Source organism: Salvelinus namaycush, chromosome 31 (assembly GCF_016432855.1).
Source record: "Salvelinus namaycush isolate Seneca chromosome 31, SaNama_1.0, whole genome shotgun sequence".
Classification (NCBI taxonomy): Eukaryota; Metazoa; Chordata; class Actinopteri; order Salmoniformes; family Salmonidae; genus Salvelinus; species Salvelinus namaycush.
Window position 1 is genome coordinate 3,437,903 of NC_052337.1, and position 18,924 is coordinate 3,456,826.

Here is an 18,924-nt window from a genome sequence, read left to right on the forward strand (position 1 = left end):
CAGCGGTGCTGGCCATGCGGTCCCTACAGCGGTGCTGGCCATGCGGTCCCTACAGCGGTGCTGGCCATGCGGTCCCTACAGCGGTGCTGGCCATGCGGTCCCTACAGCGGTGCTGGCCATGCGGTCCCTACAGCGGTGCTGGCCATGCGGTCCCTACAGCGGTGCTGGCCATGCGGTCCCTACCGCGGTGCTGGCCATGCGGTCCCTACCGCGGTGCTGGCCATGCGGTCCCTACCGCGGTGCTGGCCATGCGGTCCCTACAGCGGTGCTGGCCATGCGGTCCCTACAGCGGTGCTGGCCATGCGGTCCCTACCGAGGTGCTGGCCATGCCGTCCCTACCGAGGTGCTGGCCATGCCGTCCCTACCGCGGGGCTGGCCATGCCGTCCCTACAGCGGTGCTGGCCATGCGGTCCCTACAGCGGTGCTGGCCATGCGGTCCCTACAGCGGTGCTGGCCATGCGGTCCCTACAGCGGTGCTGGCCATGCGGTCCCTACAGCGGTGCTGGCCATGCGGTCCCTACAGCGGTGCTGGCCATGCGGTCCCTACTGCGGTGCTGGCCATGCGGTCCCTACAGCGGTGCTGGCCATGCGGTCCCTACAGCGGTGCTGGCCATGCGGTCCCTACAGCGGTGCTGGCCATGCGGTCCCTACCGAGGTGCTGGCCATGCCGTCCCTACCGAGGTGCTGGCCATGCGGTCCCTACAGCGGTGCTGGCCATGCGGTCCCTACAGCGGTGCTGGCCATGCCGTCCCTACCGAGGTGCTGGCCATGCCGTCCCTACCGCGGGGCTGGCCATGCCGTCCCTACAGCGGTGCTGGCCATGCGGTCCCTACTGCGGTGCTGGCCATGCGGTCCCTACAGCGGTGCTGGCCATGCGGTCCCTACAGCGGTGCTGGCCATGCGGTCCCTACAGCGGTGCTGGCCATGCGGTCCCTACAGCGGTGCTGGCCATGCGGTCCCTACAGCGGTGCTGGCCATGCCGACCCTACCGCGGTGCTGGCCATGCGGTCCCTACCGCGGTGCTGGCCATGCGGTCCCTACCGCGGTGCTGGCCATGCGGTCCCTACAGCGGTGCTGGCCATGCGGTCCCTACAGCGGTGCTGGCCATGCGGTCCCTACAGCGGTGCTGGCCATGCCGTCCCTACCGCGGTGCTGGCCATGCCGTCCCTACTGCTCTCTCACCATACAGGCTTCCTCTTGCACCTGCTTCAGACGCTCCCCAATTTTTATTGTTTGCTCGGGTTCGTCATCAACCGTGTGTAGTTCACGGCAGCGAATGCGTAATTCACGGCAGTGTGAACTCATCTGAAATTGTCTGACAAACATTGATTTTGGAGTGAACTTTCACTTTAAGCTGTGTAATGCTCAGAATTCGGGTATTGGGTACTCTGAGGTTGCCAGTTAGCAGTGTCTGTCCGTGACAGCAGTATTTCCCTGTTTCCTCTTTAGGCAGCAGTGAAAGCTCATTCGGCGAGGAACTCTCGCCAGGGATGGAAAGGTTGGTATCATCTGCCGTTTTTAACGTGGCAACCCAACCCAGCGCTTAACCTTACCCGTTTTTTTGTTTTATCACTTTGAAATGGGTCTCTATTTGCACACTATTAGTGAATGACATAGTCGTAGATAAGCAGAGATACTTACAATGTTTTGATTGGCTGTTTTGCGTAATACTTTCCCGATTTTGAACTGTACCTCCTTGAATGATTTACTAATAGTGTTTACATAGTCGCTCATGTTTATCATCTCAAAGGGATTACAAGCCTCATACTAACGTTTCACGCTGTTATGAAATTGTTGCAAATGAGTCTTTAAGCGTGTCAAAATCGACCTCACTGAATAAAACTCACTAAAGAACAATATCATTGCTCTAAAAGGTCCCAGCGTTGAGTGTCGACCAACGTTCTCATGTTATCTCGGTTTCCACGTCCGACAAGATGTGAAATTATTCTCAAACCCTATTTCTCGTCTTTAATTCCAATCACTGAATGAATCAGACCTGGGTCAAATACACTGCACTTCATTTAGCTTGAAGTTTGTGCTTTGGGGATTATTTAATTGGGTTCATTGCGCCGTGAAAATTAAATCAAGTGCTCCTCAAGTATTTTACGTACAGTGGGGCAAAAAAGTATTTAGTCAGCCACCAATTGTGCAAGTTCTCCCACTTAAAAAGATGAGAGAGGCCTGTAATTTTCATCATAGGTACACTTCAACTATGACAGACAAAATGAGAAAAAAAATCCAGAAAATCACATTGTAGGATTTTTAATTAATTTATTTGCAAATTATGGTGGAAAATAAGTATTTGGTCAATAACAAAAGTTTATCTCAATACTTTGTTATATACCCTTTGTTGGCAATGACAGAGGTCAAACGTTTTCTGTAAGTCTTCACAAGGTTTTCACACACTGTTGCTGGTATTTTGGCCCATTCCTCCATGCAGATCTCCTCTAGAGCAGTGATGTTTTGGGGCTGTTGCTGGGCAACACGGACTTTCAACTCCCTCCAAAGATGTTCTATGGGGTTGAGATCTGGAGACTGGCTAGGCCACTCCAGGACCTTGAAATGCTTCTTACGAAGCCACTCCTTCGTTGCCCGGGCGGTGTGTTTGGGATCATTGTCATGCTGAAAGACCCAGCCACGTTTCATCTTCAATGCCCTTGCTGATGGAAGGAGGTTTTCACTCAAAATCTCACGATACATGGCCCCATTCATTCTCTCCTTTACACGGATCAGTCGTCCTGGTCCCTTTGCAGAAAAACAGCCCCAAAGCATGATGTTTCCACCCCCATGCTTCACAGTAGGTATGGTGTTCTTTGGATGCAACTCAGCATTCTTTGTCCTCCAAACACGACGAGTTGAGTTTTTACCAAAAAGTTCTATTTTGGTTTCATCTGACCATATGACATTCTCCCAATCTTCTTCTGGATCATCCAAATGCTCTCTAGCAAACTTCAGACGGGCCTGGACATGTACTGGCTTAAGCAGGGGGACACGTCTGGCACTGCAGGATTTGAGTCCCTGGCGGCGTAGTGTGTTACTGATGGTAGGCTTTGTTACTTTGGTCCCAGCTCTCTGCAGGTCATTCACTAGGTCCCCCCGTGTGGTTCTGGGATTTTTGCTCACCGTTCTTGTGATCATTTTGACCCCACGGGGTGAGATCTTGCGTGGAGCCCCAGATCGAGGGAGGTTATCAGTGGTCTTGTATGTCTTCCATTTCCTAATAATTGCTCCCACAGTTGATTTCTTCAAACCAAGCTGCTTACCTATTGCAGATTCAGTCTTCCCAGCCTGGTGCAGGTCTACAATTTTGTTTCTGGTGTCCTTTGACAGCTCTTTGGTCTTGGCCATAGTGGAGTTTGGAGTGTGACTGTTTGAGGTTGTGGACAGGTGTCTTATACTGATAACAAGTTCAAACAGGTGCCATTAATACAGGTAACGAGTGGAGGACAGAGGAGCCTCTTAAAGAAGAAGTTACAGGTCTGTGAGAGCCAGAAATGTTGCTTGTTTGCAGGTGACCAAATACTTATTTTCCACCATAATTTGCAAATAAATTCATTAAAAATCCTACAATGTGATTTTCTGGATTTTTTTTTCTGACTTTGTCTGTCATAGTTGAAGTGTACCTATGATGAAAATTACAGGCCTCTCTCATCTTTTTAAGTGGGAGAACTTGCACAATTGGTGGCTGACTAAATACTTTTTTGCCCCACTGTATGTATTTGTCCCAGGTCTGGTATAAACATCAGAACTATTAGGTACACTTGTGAACAAGGGGGGGTTGGGGGTATTGTAAACCAAATAGCAGTGAACCTCCTGGCAACTCAGACTGACTGTTGACAATGTGCAAACACAGGGGACGCATGTATGCCACACTGGGCCCCAACTGGAAGGTCCCTCTACGTAATTCACCCCGGAGCCGCAGCTATGTTTACAGGTACAGTGGTGGTGGTGGTGGTGGTGGTGGTGGTGGTGGTGGGGTCGGGTTATGTCACATGTTCTAGGGTCATAGGTCATTCATCTCTGGGAAAAGAAGGGTGAGGGTCACGCTGTCACCTCTTGTCACTGCATGCAGCGTCCGTCTCACTCAGTCTCTTCACACTGTTGGTGGAAGTTGCCCCTAACCCCTGGTCTACGGTCAGTCTCTTCACAGTTTTGGTGGGTTTAATGGTTAAAGGGGAAGTTCAGTATTTTACAATTTGATGTTAGATGGTTTCCTTACCCTGCTAGTAGTTTATGGGCCAGGAGAACCTGGAATCCATGGTTCGAGTTTAACTTTAAACAGCACAACAAACTTTGGCCACTGCTAGCTTAAAAATGTATGGGTGTGATAGGGCCATGTGGAGCATATTAAGAATGTAATGGTCAATTGTATGGGCGTGACAGGGATATGTGGATTATATAAAGAAACTATTTTCCCTTTCTGTTTTTACATATTCCGTATGGTTTTAAGATGGCGCAGGCTGAAGTTTATAGTGGCTGTTTAAAGAAAAACAAACTACGGATTACATTTTGTCTTTGCGCATAGACACATTTTAGGGTGAAGAACTATCACAGCGTTATATTGTAAAATCCTGAACTTCCCCTTTAAGGTTGGGGTTTCAGGGGTTGTGGTTTGGGAAAGATGTAATGAGCTTGGAGTAGGGGAAACTTCTACCCGGGGCATCCTTCCTTCTCTGTATATCACGGTCACAGCCTTTTGAGTCCCTCGTCTCCACACTCCAGGGGTAAGGGACAAAGGACTTGGACAAATGCTACATAGTTCCTCGACTGTTTCTGATTTCCTTTACTTTGGGGCCCATTTGACCCTGAGCTGTCTGTTTGTCTTCGGGCAGGGTGTTTCACTGAGAATTTAAATGAGAACCATTGTGGCGAGAGGAGTGTAAAGGATGCTTCTTCAGGGTTCTCGTAAAATGTAATTTATACATTATACCATGCAATCATTGACTGGAGACTGGGCCAAATCCTAACTTTTTACACATGTGCATCTGTGCGACTCTTCCACTGATATCAACGCACACGGTTTTACACAAAACCTCGAAAAGGTATGCGCATATTATCTCAAGTTAGCTTTTGTCCCACTGTTCCAATGTCAACTCTCTGCTACAGAGGGATCAGAATGTGGTCTGAACGTGGTCATGATCAGGCTAACGTTTATCGTCATCAGCTTGTCCCCTTTTGGTTGGCACGGCGATCCCATGCTTCACCCTCTTCCAGCTCCCTAGAAAGTCTGAATAGCTAAATTGCCTGTAAACAGTGGGCAAAATTGGTTGTAATTACATCATTCCTGTTGTATACTGATTATATAAAGGAAGGTGTCATTTTGGAACTTGTAAAACAACACGTCTGAAAGTCGTTATTTGGTTGTTATCCGACCAGATATCTAAAATACGAAGGCTTTCCCTGACGTCTTGACAATGTAACGAAGACATCTTGTCTGAATCTGGTTCCCTGACCACTCTGCAACCAGAAAACCAGTTTTTACAACATAACAATGACGTAATTATGACGTTCCCGGTCTAATTTTGCCCGCTGGGTACCTACTGCTCTCCTGGTCTGGTTTATTAAGACTGAGGGTTTCAGATAGCCTTCCTTTGGTCATGCACCTTGTTCTACTCTTAGCTTTAGTGGAACTTAATTTTAAAAAAGCATGCAAACCCCAATTGACATCTGTCACATCCCGTTATCACACAACACCATATCTGATAATTTTGAGGAGCTCTGCCAAAGAGACGAGCGGTGTCAGAGACCTATACCCTTTTCACACTATCATGTTCTGGTTATATGGTTCGTTCCAGAACAGTTCCAGCGACTATGGTGGATGCAAAACCGGGGCCGGCTCAGTACGGCTTGGCTTGGTTCGGTAGTGTGAAAAGGGTACTAGAGAAGCCACGGTCTCTTCTACTACTGTTCATACAACTTTGGTTTTGACCCCTTCCTCCATCCTCATCCCTCCCCCAGCCCCTCAGGTGCCAACCCGTGCCACGGGTGCAGCGAGGTGGGCAGTGTTACTATCGAGGGGCCCCTTCGGAGGAAGACCCTGCTGAAAGAGGGCCGAAAACCCAAGGTAAGGAGTGATGTGTCCACTCTGACTCCTGGTCCAAGGTAAGGAGTGATGTGTCCTCTGTCTGACTCCTGGCCCAAGGTAAGGAGGGATGTGTCCTCTGTCTGACTCCTGGTCCAAGGTAAGGAGGGATGTGTCCTCTGTCTGACTCCTGGCCCAAGGTAAGGAGGGATGTGTCCTCTGTCTGACTCCTGGTCCAAGATAAGGAGGGATGTGTCCTCTGTCTGACTCCTGGTCCAAGGTAAGGAGGGATGTGTCCTCTGTCTGACTCCTGGTCCAAGGTAAGGAGTGATGTGTCCTCTGTCTGACTCCTGGTCCAAGATAAGGAGGGATGTGTCCTCTGTCTGACTCCTGGTCCAAGATAAGGAGGGATGTGTCCTCTGTCTGACTCCTGGTCCAAGGTAAGGAGGGATGTGTCCTCTGTCTGACTCCTGGTCCAAGATAAGGAGGGATGTGTCCTCTGTCTGACTCCTGGTCCAAGATAAGGAGGGATGTGTCCTCTGTCTGACTCCTGGTCCAAGGTAAGGAGGGATGTGTCCACTGTCTGACTCCTGGTCCAAGGTAAGGAGGGATGTGTCCACTGTCTGACTCCTTGTCCAAGGTAAGGAGGGATGTGTCCTCTGTCTGACTCCTGGTCCAAGGTAAGGAGGGATGTGTCCTCTGTCTGACTCCTGGCCCAAGGTAAGGAGGGATGTGTCCTCTGTCTGACTCCTGGCCCAAGGTAAGGAGGGATGTGTCCTCTGTCTGACTCCTGGTCCAAGGTAAGGAGGGATGTGTCCTCTGTCTGACTCCTGGTCCAAGGTAAGGAGGGATTTGTTTTCTGTCTGCCTCCTGGTCCAAGGTAAGAAGGGATTTGTTTTCTGTCTGCCTCCTGGTCCAAGGTAAGAAGGGATTTGTTTTCTGTCTGCCTCCTGGTCCAAGTTGTTGTTTTCCAGTGTTTTCTTACCCACTCGCTCCTCCTTTTCTCTGTAATTGAAAACGTTCTTACTGTTATACCATACTGTAGTGATCAAGGAACAAGTTGTTCATTGTAAGTTATTCTTATAGTCAAAACTGTCATGTTATATATATATATATGTGTGTGTGTGTGATTGTGCTCCAGTTGTCATCGTGGACACGCTTTTGGATCACTCTCTCTGGTTCGACGCTGACGTTCTACGGGGCCAAGGCCTTGAGGGCCTCCGAGAGGAAGCATGTGAGTGAGACCATTGGTGTATTCACTTGGAAGCAAACGAACAGGGAGAGACTAAGTTGAACTAGTCCAATAAGAAACTTCAGTCTTTGTTGCCCAACAGTTTTCAGTTGCAAAATGTTTTGCTACGGGTGTGCACTAATGATTACACTCCTGAAGAACCTGTCTACTGCAGGTTTTTTCTCTCAACACAAACTAAATAGTGGTCCTAATAGTGACAATGTTCAGTTTACTAGAAAGAAATGTAGGGAAAACAATGTTCAGTTTACTAGAAAGAAATGTAGGGGAAACAATTGATGAGTAGCAAATAAATAAAAGTGGAGAAAGACATTTGGATCAACATCCAAACAAACGCCCGTCCTCTAGAGGCAGAAGGTTGTGTTGTTTTCATTACACACTTGCGATGCCGTTCATCTGATCCAGTGTGGTCACATCTTCCCTGCAGTACAAATCTTCAGCCTGTAAGAAGGTGTGTGTAACGGGCTGGATGGTGGTCCTGCCTGACGACCCGGCTAGACCGAACATCTTCCACCTCAACGACCCGGATAAAGGTGAGCCTTGGAGACAATTTTTTTTGAATGTTGTACAGGAGAAATTGTATTAGTATAAAATATATTTTCCCCCCAAGAAAATTGGCAGTAGCTCAGTATTTTGTATTATTTATTTTATACTTGTCTTTAACAAGGGATCCAATAATTCTGGATGTGACTGTATATTAATATATTTGTTGATCCCAGGACATATTGCTGGATGTCTGAGGCATATAAGGTTTGGTTTTCTAGTGCACATTAGCGAAAGGACACCTGTGTCAGAGGAGGAAGTGAAGCACACTGTCACTGCAAATGAACGGGGGTTGAACGTAAACACTTTTTTTAAACGAGTCTCGAATCCAGACTTGTCTGTGAACATGAACTGTACAGTAGTTGTCCATGGTTTTTTGTCGGTATGGGCGAGGGTAAAGATAGTCCTAATGGTTGAGGTACTTTTATTTTGCTCACCAAACCAACATGATTTTTGTCACTCGGGGACAACTTTGTCTCTTCAGTTGAGGTTTTTTGCACCAGTAGATAGGTTTCCATCCAATTGGCAACAGATTGTCATGTGAATATTCTAAAAATATACATTAAATAAAATGTGCATTTTCCCACCAGAGATGTTTCCATCAAATTGACTTGTTGTTGATTAATTACGTAGTGCACATGAAAATACCTTATGCGGGTAAAATCCTATGTACCGAAAACATATACAAGTTAAATGCATTTTCAACTCTACTGATGGTTTTCTCACAACAACAAAAATGTTTTGTTATATTGCGAATGTGACCACGCTGGTCTTGGTACGTGCTGTCTAGCTAACAGCTTGCAGATACAGTGCGGATATAGCCTGCATCAGGGACTCCCAAACTTTTTCACTCAGGGCCCCCCCCCTTCCTGCATTGGGGAACACCCCGTGCCCCCCCCCTGCGCCCACCACGTCTTTTTCTATAGGCACATGACACAAACTGTTCACACCCCTCTTGTTGGTGGAGAGAAAATTGTTGCAGTTTTAAAGCAAATTTTCTTGCAATTCTATACAAAATCTATGGACTAAAAAAAACCTAGCAAAAAAAAAAAAACGTTAGCTGATATTGGCTAGTTGATCTGGACATTTTCTGACAAGTTCTAAATAGCTCTCCTAAGGCAGGGTTTCACAAATTCGGTCCTGCATCGATGATCATGTCACCAGAATTAGACCCTGGATATTTATTGGAAAGGAGCATCAAGCTCATCACTGTTCACTTTCACCACCCTGTGAAGTTCATCATGTATTTAATCTGTAGCCTAATAAACTGTATGCTTTCCCAACGAGTCATAGTGGGAGGACCACACATGTCATTGCGTGACTTCAAATTTATTTCAATAATAACGATTATTATATCAATATTTGCGCATTAAAAGCGTTTCCACTGAGATTTCTCGCCTAATTAATTTTACAGACACAAAAAAGATCCCACCTTGTCGAGCGTATTTTATTTTGTCGACAAATGTTCCGTGTTCATCAGGCCTATCATGACATGTTTCATCTGACATGTACTTTACTCGCGTAAAAAGGTTGGATGGAAACCTGGTAACTGCTGGAGGGGGGGTGCTATTCGGTCTGACCTTAATTAGCTCAAGCAAATGGTTAGGTTGTTTTAGGTCAAACTCCCAAGCCCTCTTGTTTTGTTGCTTCACAGGTAATGTTTACAAGTTCCAGACGGGATCCAGATTCTCTGCGATCATCTGGCACAAAAACCTGGAGGAGGCTTGCAGGAGCTGTAGACCTCAGGTAGTAATGTTGTCTTTATAATCGATTGAATTGATTTCTATTATTTATTTATTTTGTAAATATATACACAGACACAACGTCAATTCAATGGTAGTACATGCATTTTTTTTTAAATGATTGAGGATGACACCAAAAATTAAATGACTGAAGTTATTTTTCTTTCAATCTCTTGGGGAACATGTGCCATTTCATTCTGACCACAGCTGACCACACCTAATTCCTTCTTTCTTCATTAATGTACTTCATGTATTCTGCTTGTGCCTTACCAGATACCAACCAACCTAATGTCATTTGAGTAGTGGACAACCAGTCAGCTTGCCCAGTGGGGAGTTAGTGCCAAGCCCATTTTTATGAGAGTCTAACAAACTCTGATAAAATGGTGGAACGGAGGAATTGATTGGAATCCTAAGAAATGAGGGGTGAGGAAGTGTGTCCTGTGTCCGATTCTACAGACTGGAGCAGATGCTCTTTACCACTGGACACACACACAGCAGCGTTTTAGCCAAGGACTACATGCGATGTCTCTCTTTCCAGAGAAAGGAAAAACACATATTTAAGCCCTTGTTTCGTGTCAAAGCTTTCTCGCTTGTCGTCGTTTGTTCTGCTGCTATAAACGTGTGAGCAAGCTCATATTTCTTTGGCCCATGTTGGGTTTTGCTTAGAAGAAAGGATTAAAAAAAAAATACCTGTAAATGCACAAAGAAGACTGACAGTGTTAAGAGACTGTGATAAGTAGGCTCGGGGACCAGTGACTTGGGCCCTTGGAGATCAGCACTGCCATGGTCCCCTTAACTATTTCAGCCAATGTTTCAGACCACTGTTGACTGGACACCTTGCAAAACACACGCTAGACTGATGCTCATCGTCGACCCTGGTCCTTGCAAAACACACGCTAGACTGATGCTCATCGTCCACCCTGGTCCTTGCATCATGCAGCCGGACTGATGCTCATCGTCGACCCTGGTCCTTGCATCATGCAGCCGGACTGGTGCTCATCGTCGACCCTGGTCCTTGCAAAACACACGCTAGACTGATGCTCATCGTCGACCCTGGTCCTTGCATCATGCAGCCGGACTGATGCTCATCGTCCACCCTGGTCCTTGCATCATGCAGCCGGACTGATGCTCATCGTCCACCCTGGTCCTTGCGTCAGTCAGCCGGACTGATGCTCATCGTCACCCTGGTCCTTGCAAAACACACGCTAGACTGATGCTCATCGTCCACCCTGGTCCTTGCATCATGCAGCCGGACTGATGCTCATCGTCGACCCTGGTCCTTGCAAAACACACGCTAGATTGATGCTCATCGTCACCCTGGTCCTTGCGTCAGTCAGCCGGACTGATGCTCATCGTCGACCCTGGTCCTTGCGTCAGTCAGCCGGACTGATGCTCATCGTCGACCCTGGTCCTTGCGTCATGCAGTGGACTTTACAGCAGAAGTCATGACTCTTTGAGTTTTCAAATAAGGGAGAAAGGACTTGGCTTTCTGAATAACTAGTTATTTAACATACAAAGGCTCAGCCAAACCTGAACCCCCCCCGCTCTGTCAGACCATACTATTTATTATAGCCATACAAACAATGTCTGCCGATTTAAAGACCAATTTTTTTAAACTCCAAGTAGGTTGAGAAAGAAAAGTCTTTATTGGTTCGGATGAGATGACAAATGGTGATAGACTTTTCTACCAGTCAGAAATGAAACAAACACACAGAACATTTTTTTTATGTTGCACTTTTGTCATAACATTTTAAGTTTGATTCACAACTTTATTGTCCATCAAGGGGAAATATATTTGGTCACTTGCAATGACATTCGTCATCATATAGAAAAGACATCACTGATTTTTGTTCCTCTTGTATACGAACCAGCTTGAAACTTCACTACCAGATAAAGGCCAGCTTAGAGAAGGGTCAAGAAGACACTAGATCAGCCAAGGGCTTCAGTTCTCTTGTGATATTAATCTGGTTGAGATTTCAGACAAGTCAGTGGGTTTCAGCACCATCAGTGAGTTAATTGTAAATATTTAAAAATATATATATATTTTTGTATTTATTTTCTCTTTAGTTGTCAATGGGAAATGATAGCATGGTATGATTTCAAGGGGGACAGTTCACCCATATTACAAAATTACACCCTGTGAACAAGTTATGACCGCAATCCATGCTGTGGTTTAGTTTCCTTGGAACGGTTTCCACGTGCTAACGATTTAGCAGTTGTGGCACAAATCCCATTCAAGTCATGGGACTGATATTAGCATTTTTAGCACATGATTTACAAATTATCCAAAAGTATCTAAAATTGTTTGTGAAGCTAAAAAAAAAAGTAACTTATTCATGATTTGAAAATGATGCACAGAAAATGCTAATATCGGTCCAATGACTTGAATGGGATTTGTGCCACAACTGCTAAATCGTTAGCATGTGGAAACCGCTCCAAGGAAACTAAACCACAGCATGGATTGCTGTCCATAGACTAAGGAAGCCAATATACCATTTTGTAATTTGGGTGAACTATCCCTTTAAACGACCCACTGTAAGAATGTGGTAAGAGTGCACGACAGGGTTCCTGAGTTTCGCAGCAGTCTAAAGCACTGCATCTCAGTGCAAGAGGTGTCGCTACAGTCCCTGGTTCAAATCCAGGCTGTATCACATCCGGCCGTGATTGGGAGTCCCATAGGGCGGCGCACAATTGGCCCAGCGTCGTCCGGGTTTGACCGGGGTAGGCCGTCATTGTAAATAAGAATTTGTTCTTAACTGACTTGCCTAGTTAAATATAAAGGTTAAATAAATAAAATAAAACAATGAGCGGTGAGGACCTTACCCTAGGGCTTACACCAACAAACCCGGTTTCCTGTAATTTTGGGGAATTAAAAAAGGGATGTCGATGCCATAAATACAAGCCAAATGTGTTGCTTCAGAAGCACAACAAAGTTACAATTTAAAACATTATCTGTGTGTGGACTTATGTTTGTTTGGACATTTGAAACACATTAAGACATGATATCATATCATGTATGGCTGGAAAATAAGAACTCAAATTATTTCATGAATGAACTGATTTTATTGAAGCCATAGTCCCAAATGCATCCTCTCTAAGTATGCCGAATGCCAATCATCTATGATGTGACAATCACAAGGGTGAGATGTTACCCGGGTCAAAACGGTTACCTGTGGTTTAACACACGTTTGGTACTAAAAATTAACCATCTCTGTAAAAAGTGGTTAGGACATCAACCTTTAATTTGTATTTAAAGAAAACGTTTATTTTTCTGTATTAATTAGCACCCACCAAAGTGTGTATGACTGAGCCAATCAATGAGTTGTTTGAAATATATATAATGTATTGTTTTTTTTTTTAATGAAGGACTGCATTCTGAACAAAAGAGAGATACGGGTAACTGCCAAAATAAAGGAAACACCAACATAAAGTGTCTCAATAGGGTGTTGTGCCACCACGAGCCAGAACAGCTTCAATACGCCCTGGCAAAGATTCTACAAGTGTCTGGAACTCTATTGGAGGGATGCGACACCATTCTTCCACGGGAAATTCCACCATTTGGTGTTTTGTTGATGGTGGTGGAAAACGCTGTCTCAGACGCCACTCCAGAATCTCCCAGAAGTGTTCAATTGGGTTGAGATCTGGTGACTGAGTAACACCCTCTTTCAACCCCCTGTTCTCCTTGGAGACCCCCTCTTTCAAAGTCTTCTTCTAGCCATGGTAGCCAAAAATAATGGGCAACTGGGCATTTTTATATCCATGACCCTAAGCATGATGGGGAAACCCTGCTTTAAGGTAGGCAATGACTGACATGACAAGAGGAACTGATGATGCACTACCCAATTTTGAAATGGTACCTTGTGCATTCTACTATTACGATAAACTCAGAAAACCACACCTGTGTGGAAGCATCAGTATACTTTGTATTCCTCATTCACTCAAGTGTTTCCTTTATTTTGGCAGTTACGTGTAGGTGTTTGGTGTAGTAGTAATAATGCCTCTATGCTATTGTGTTCCATAGTTCCACTTGAAATCTAAATCCCTTTCTTTTGAAACCAGAGAGTCAATTTAATGTTTGACTTAGAATTATCTGTGTAGTTGCTACAATTACCGTCCAAGTTTCAGATTTGTAATTGTTTCACGTGCATATTGAAATGTCCATAAATGTGAACGTTTATGTGCTTACACAAACTGAGTTACAATTGACTTGTATTGCTTTCACGGACTTACAGTTCTTATTCTGCCAGCTCAATGGAAAATACTTGTTTTATACTGTTGTCGTCATGAAGTTGTCATATTGTACATGTCTGAAAGTTGCACATGTAATTTATTATTACTTTACATTGAAACATAGGCCAGTGAGGGATTTGGAGTGTGTGTGGCAATGAAACAAATGTTTTGTAAAGCCGGTATATAACTTAAATTATTAGAAGATTATTCAAAGACAGATGTTCATCTTCATAAAGACTTTTGCAAGCAGATTGGGATGTTTCGCTCTAGGTCCTCCTCCTCTCACACCTGTATCAGTGGACCAGAACTAAATTATGGGAGGGGGCACCCCAAATGAATGATTAGAGGGGTGGGGGGGCACCCCAAATGGATTAGAAGGGTGGGGGGCACCCCAGATGGATTAGAGGGAGAGGGGGGGGGCACCCCAAATGAAGGTTTAGAGGGAGAGGGGGGGCACCCCAAATGAAGATTTAGAGGGAGAGGGGGGGGCACCCAAAATGAAGGATTCGGGTGGGGCACTCCAAATGAAGGTTTAGAGGGGGGGGGGGGGGGGGGGGCACCCCAAATTAAGGATTAGAGGGATGGGGCACCCCAAATGAAGGATTAGGAGGGGGCACCCCAAATGAAGGATTAGAGGGATGGGGCACCCCAAATGAAGGATTAGAGAGATGGGGCACTCCAAATGAAAGATTAGAGAGATGGGGCACCCCAAACGAAGGATTAGAGGGATGGGGCACCCCAAATGAAGGATTAGAGAGATGGGGCACCCCAAACGAAGGATTAGAGGGATGGGGCACCCCAAACGAAGGATTAGAGGGATGGGGCACCCCAAACGAAGGATTAGAGGGATGGGGCACCCCAAACGAAGGATTAGAGGGATGGGGCACCCCAAACGAAGGATTAGAGGGATGGGGCACCCCAAATGAAGGATTAGAGGGAGGGGGCACCCCAAATGAAGGATTAGCAGGGGGCACCCCAAATGAAGGATTAGAGAGATGGGGCACCCCAAATGAAGGATTGGAGAGATGGGGCACCCCAAATGAAGGATTAGGGATGGGGCACCCCAAATGAAGGATTAGGGATGGGGCACCCCAAATGAAGGATTAGAGGGATGGGGCACCCCAAATGAAGGATTAAAGGGTGTGGCACCCCAAATGAAAGATTAGAGAGATGGGGCACCCCAAACGAAGGATTAGAGGGATGGGGCACCCCAAATGAAGGATTAGAGAGATGGGGCACCCCAAACGAAGGATTAGAGGGATGGGGCACCCCAAACGAAGGATTAGAGGGATGGGGCACCCCAAACGAAGGATTAGAGGGATGGGGCACCCCAAACGAAGGATTAGAGGGATGGGGCACCCCAAACGAAGGATTAGAGGGATGGGGCACCCCAAATGAAGGATTAGAGGGAGGGGGCACCCCAAATGAAGGATTAGCAGGGGGCACCCCAAACGAAGGATTAGAGGGAGGGGGCACCCCAAATGAAGGATTAGAGAGATGGGGCACCCCAAATGAAGGATTGGAGAGATGGGGCACCCCAAATGAAGGATTAGGGATGGGGCACCCCAAATGAAGGATTAGGGATGGGGCACCCCAAACGAAGGATTAGAGGGATGGGGCACCCCAAATGAAGGATTAGAGGGATGGGGCACCCCAAATGAAGGATTAGAGGGATGGGGCACCCCAAATGAAGGATTAGAGGGATGGGGCACCCCAAATGAAGGATTAGAGGGATGGGGCACCCCAAATGAAGGATTAGAGGGATGGGGCACCCCAAATGAAGGATTAGAGGGATGGGGCACCCCAAATGAAGGATTAGGAGGGGGCACCCCAAACGAAGGATTAGAGGGATGGGGCACCCCAAATGAAGGATTAGAGGGATGGGGCACCCCAAATGAAGGATTAGAGGGATGGGGCACCCCAAATGAAGGATTAGAGGGATGGGGCACCCCAAATGAAGGATTAGAGGGATGGGGCACCCCAAATGAAGGATTAGGAGGGGGCACCCCAAATGAAGGATTAGAGAGATGGGGCACCCCAAATGAAGGATTAGGAGGGGGCACCCCAAACGAAGGATTAGAGGGAGGGGGCACCCCAAATGAAGGATTAGAGGGATGGGGCACCCCAAATGAAGGATTAGAGAGATGGGGCACCCCAAATGAAGGATTAGGAGGGGGCACCCCAAATGAAGGATTAGAGGGATGGGGCACCCCAAATGAAGGATTAGGAGGGGGCACCCCAAACGAAGGATTAGAGGGATGGGGCACCCCAAATGAAGGATTAGAGGGATGGGGCACCCCAAATGAAGGATTAGAGGGATGGGGCACCCCAAATGAAGGATTAGAGGGATGGGGCACCCCAAATGAAGGATTAGGAGGGGGCATCCCAAATGAAGGATTAGGGATGGGGCACCCCAAATGAAGGATTAGAGAGATGGGGCACCCCAAATGAAGGATTAGGAGGGGGCACCCCAAACGAAGGATTAGAGGGAGGGGGCACCCCAAATGAAGGATTAGAGGGATGGGGCACCCCAAACGAAGGATTAGAGGGATGGGGCACCCCAAATGAAGGATTAGAGGGATGGGGCACCCCAAATGAAGGATTAGCAGGGGGCACCCCAAACGAAGGATTAGAAATATACATCTGTATTTGATTTCTACTTGGTTTCAAACACCTGAACACCTGAAATGCTAAAACACATCACTGTTTCGCTGCGTGTGCAGAGGATATTTGTTTTCTTCAGACAGAATTAGCTGTCAATAAAATCAATACAATTTGACGGATCGTTATATTGAAGCAGATTCAATACACATCCTCAATCATCAGTCAAATGGAACATGTGTGTGACATCCTGTTTGGCTGGCTCAATACCCAAAGTCTAGCCCCTGTTGAACTTGATCTAAAGCCTCTAAGGCTGGGGTTAACAGTTAGTTTAGCATGTATAGCTTACTTGCAGCATTCTCACATTACAAATATTACTGTAGCCTTTTCTCCTCAAATGTCAGATACATACCATTGAGCATACATGTATTTGTGTCATGTACATAATACCTTTTGAAGTCAGTTTTTTGGGGTTTGCTATCACGTGTTGACGTTTTATTTAGTCTACTTTCTTCTTCTGGTGATTTTCTTTTAATTTGATACTTGTATCGGCCAGATTTTCTGTTTTGTAAAAAAAAACGTAGATATGTAATATGGGACGTTGCATGTATTTTGTGTACAAAGTTTTCTGGTGTCTGTAGTGACTGTGAAAAATGACAACCACTCACTTGTATTGCCCTGTGAATATTTTGCTAAGTTATTTCTAACCTCGGCATTGATGTACGTTGCTGTATTTTTCAGCTTTTTTTTTCAGCTTTCTATCAGCTTTAAACGTTGACACCAATCATGAATTAAAACCATTCTGGAAACTGAGCCGGCGATTTCTTAATGATGACAAACACTTTTACACTAATTGTCTTTAGCACATTTTGCACTCGAAAAGAGCGTATTGATTAAACTGGAAGTATTGACATGCATTATTTGTGTGGTTGGGTGCGTTTTCACATGAGTATAACGCTACAAGCTTGGCACACCTGTATTTGGGGAGTTTCTCCCATTCCTCTCTGCAGATCTTCTCAAGCTCTGTCAGGTTGGATGGGGAGCTTCACTGCACAGCTATGTTCAGGTCTCTCCAGATATGTTTGATCAGGTTCAAGTCCAGGCTCTGGCTGGGCCACTCAAGGACATTCCCGAGACTTGTCCCGAAGCCACCGGCTGTGTGCTTAGGGTCGTTGTCCTGTTGGAAGGTGAATCTTTACCCCAGTCTGAGGTCCAGAGCAGATTTTCATCAAGAATCCCTCTGTACTTTGCATCTTTCCCTCGATTCTGACTAGTCTCCCAGTCTCTGCCGCTGAAAAACATCCCCACAACATGATGCTGCACTGTAGGGATGGTGCCAGGTTTCCTCCAGACGTGACGCTTGGCATTCAGGCCAAAGAGTTCAATCTTGGTTTCTGCTACCCCCTGCTAACTCAACCCTCCACTATAGACATGGAATCACTGGCCACTTCAATAATGGAACACTCGTCACTTTAATAATGTTTACATACTGCTTTACTCATCTCATATGTATATACTGTATTCTATTTTACTGTATTTTAGTCAGTGCCACTGTAAAGGGTTGCGTCAATCGAATCTGGTATCAGGATAAAATGTGATTCATAGTCACCGAATATACTTTTAAGTATTTTTATTTAACACAAGCTATAAATGGTAAATGCAATTTTCGTATATACGGGTTCACTGTATCACCACGCAGGGAAAAGCAGAGAACTGACTGAAATAGTACAGACATCTTCTTTTATACTGTGACAGAGGTAGTTCCAACTTTAGAGTTGGCCTGTCACAGTAGAGGCTTAGCGTGGTTTAAACTTGCTAGCCTATCGGTGGTGCCCAGGCTGGTCCCAGCCTCACAGCACACAGGATCCAGATATCCGGAAGTGTTTGTTGTGAAGTTTGAGCTGAGTTGTCGGTGGCTACACATTCCTCAGTTCCTGTTTTCTTGTTATTCAGCATTTTTCCCATCTTGTCTCAACCTTCTGGTTGGCACAGTCGACACCCTAGATTAACAACAGCTTTTCTGCAGTCACGCTATGTTTTGTGATTAACATGTCCTATTTCTGCCTCCCGGGTGGCGCAGTGGTCTAGGGCACTGCATCGCAGTGCTAGCTGCGCCACCAGAGTCTCTGGGTTCGCGCCCAGGCTCTGTCGCAGCCGGCCGCGACCGGGAGGTCCGTGGGGCGACGCACAATTGGCATAGCGTCGTCCGGGTTAGGGAGGGTTTGGCCGGTAGGGATATCCTTGTCTCATCGCGCTCCAGCGACTCCTGTGGCGGGCCAGGCGCAGTGCGAGCTAACCAAGGGGGCCAGGTACACGGTGTTTCCTCCGACACATTGGTGCGGCTGGCTTCCGGGTTGGAGGCGCGCTGTGTTAAGAAGCAGTGCGGCTTGGTTGGGTTGTGCTTCGGAGGACGCATGGCTTTCGACCTTCGTCTCTCCCGATCCCGTACGGGAGTTGTAGCGATGAGACAAGATAGTAATTACTAGCGATTGGATACCACGAAAATTGGGGAGAAAATGGGATAAAAAAAAATTTTT

At 46.3% G+C, this 18,924-nt stretch overlaps 1 protein-coding gene across 1 annotated transcript in view; it reads left to right on the forward strand.

Moving 5' to 3' along the window:
• LOC120026320 (ras-specific guanine nucleotide-releasing factor RalGPS1-like) overlaps positions 1-11,746 on the forward strand; it is a 202,082-nt gene extending 190,336 nt beyond the window's left edge. The window contains exons 13-19 of the mRNA XM_038971157.1: positions 1,450-1,498; positions 3,854-3,934; positions 5,959-6,064; positions 7,164-7,256; positions 7,699-7,804; positions 9,469-9,560; positions 9,830-11,746. Coding sequence (XP_038827085.1) covers positions 1,450-1,498; positions 3,854-3,934; positions 5,959-6,064; positions 7,164-7,256; positions 7,699-7,804; positions 9,469-9,560; positions 9,830-9,859 — 557 coding nt within the window. The 3' untranslated portion in view covers positions 9,860-11,746. The remainder of the gene's footprint in view (positions 1-1,449; positions 1,499-3,853; positions 3,935-5,958; positions 6,065-7,163; positions 7,257-7,698; positions 7,805-9,468; positions 9,561-9,829) is intronic.
• The last annotated feature ends 7,178 nt before the right edge of the window (positions 11,747-18,924 follow it).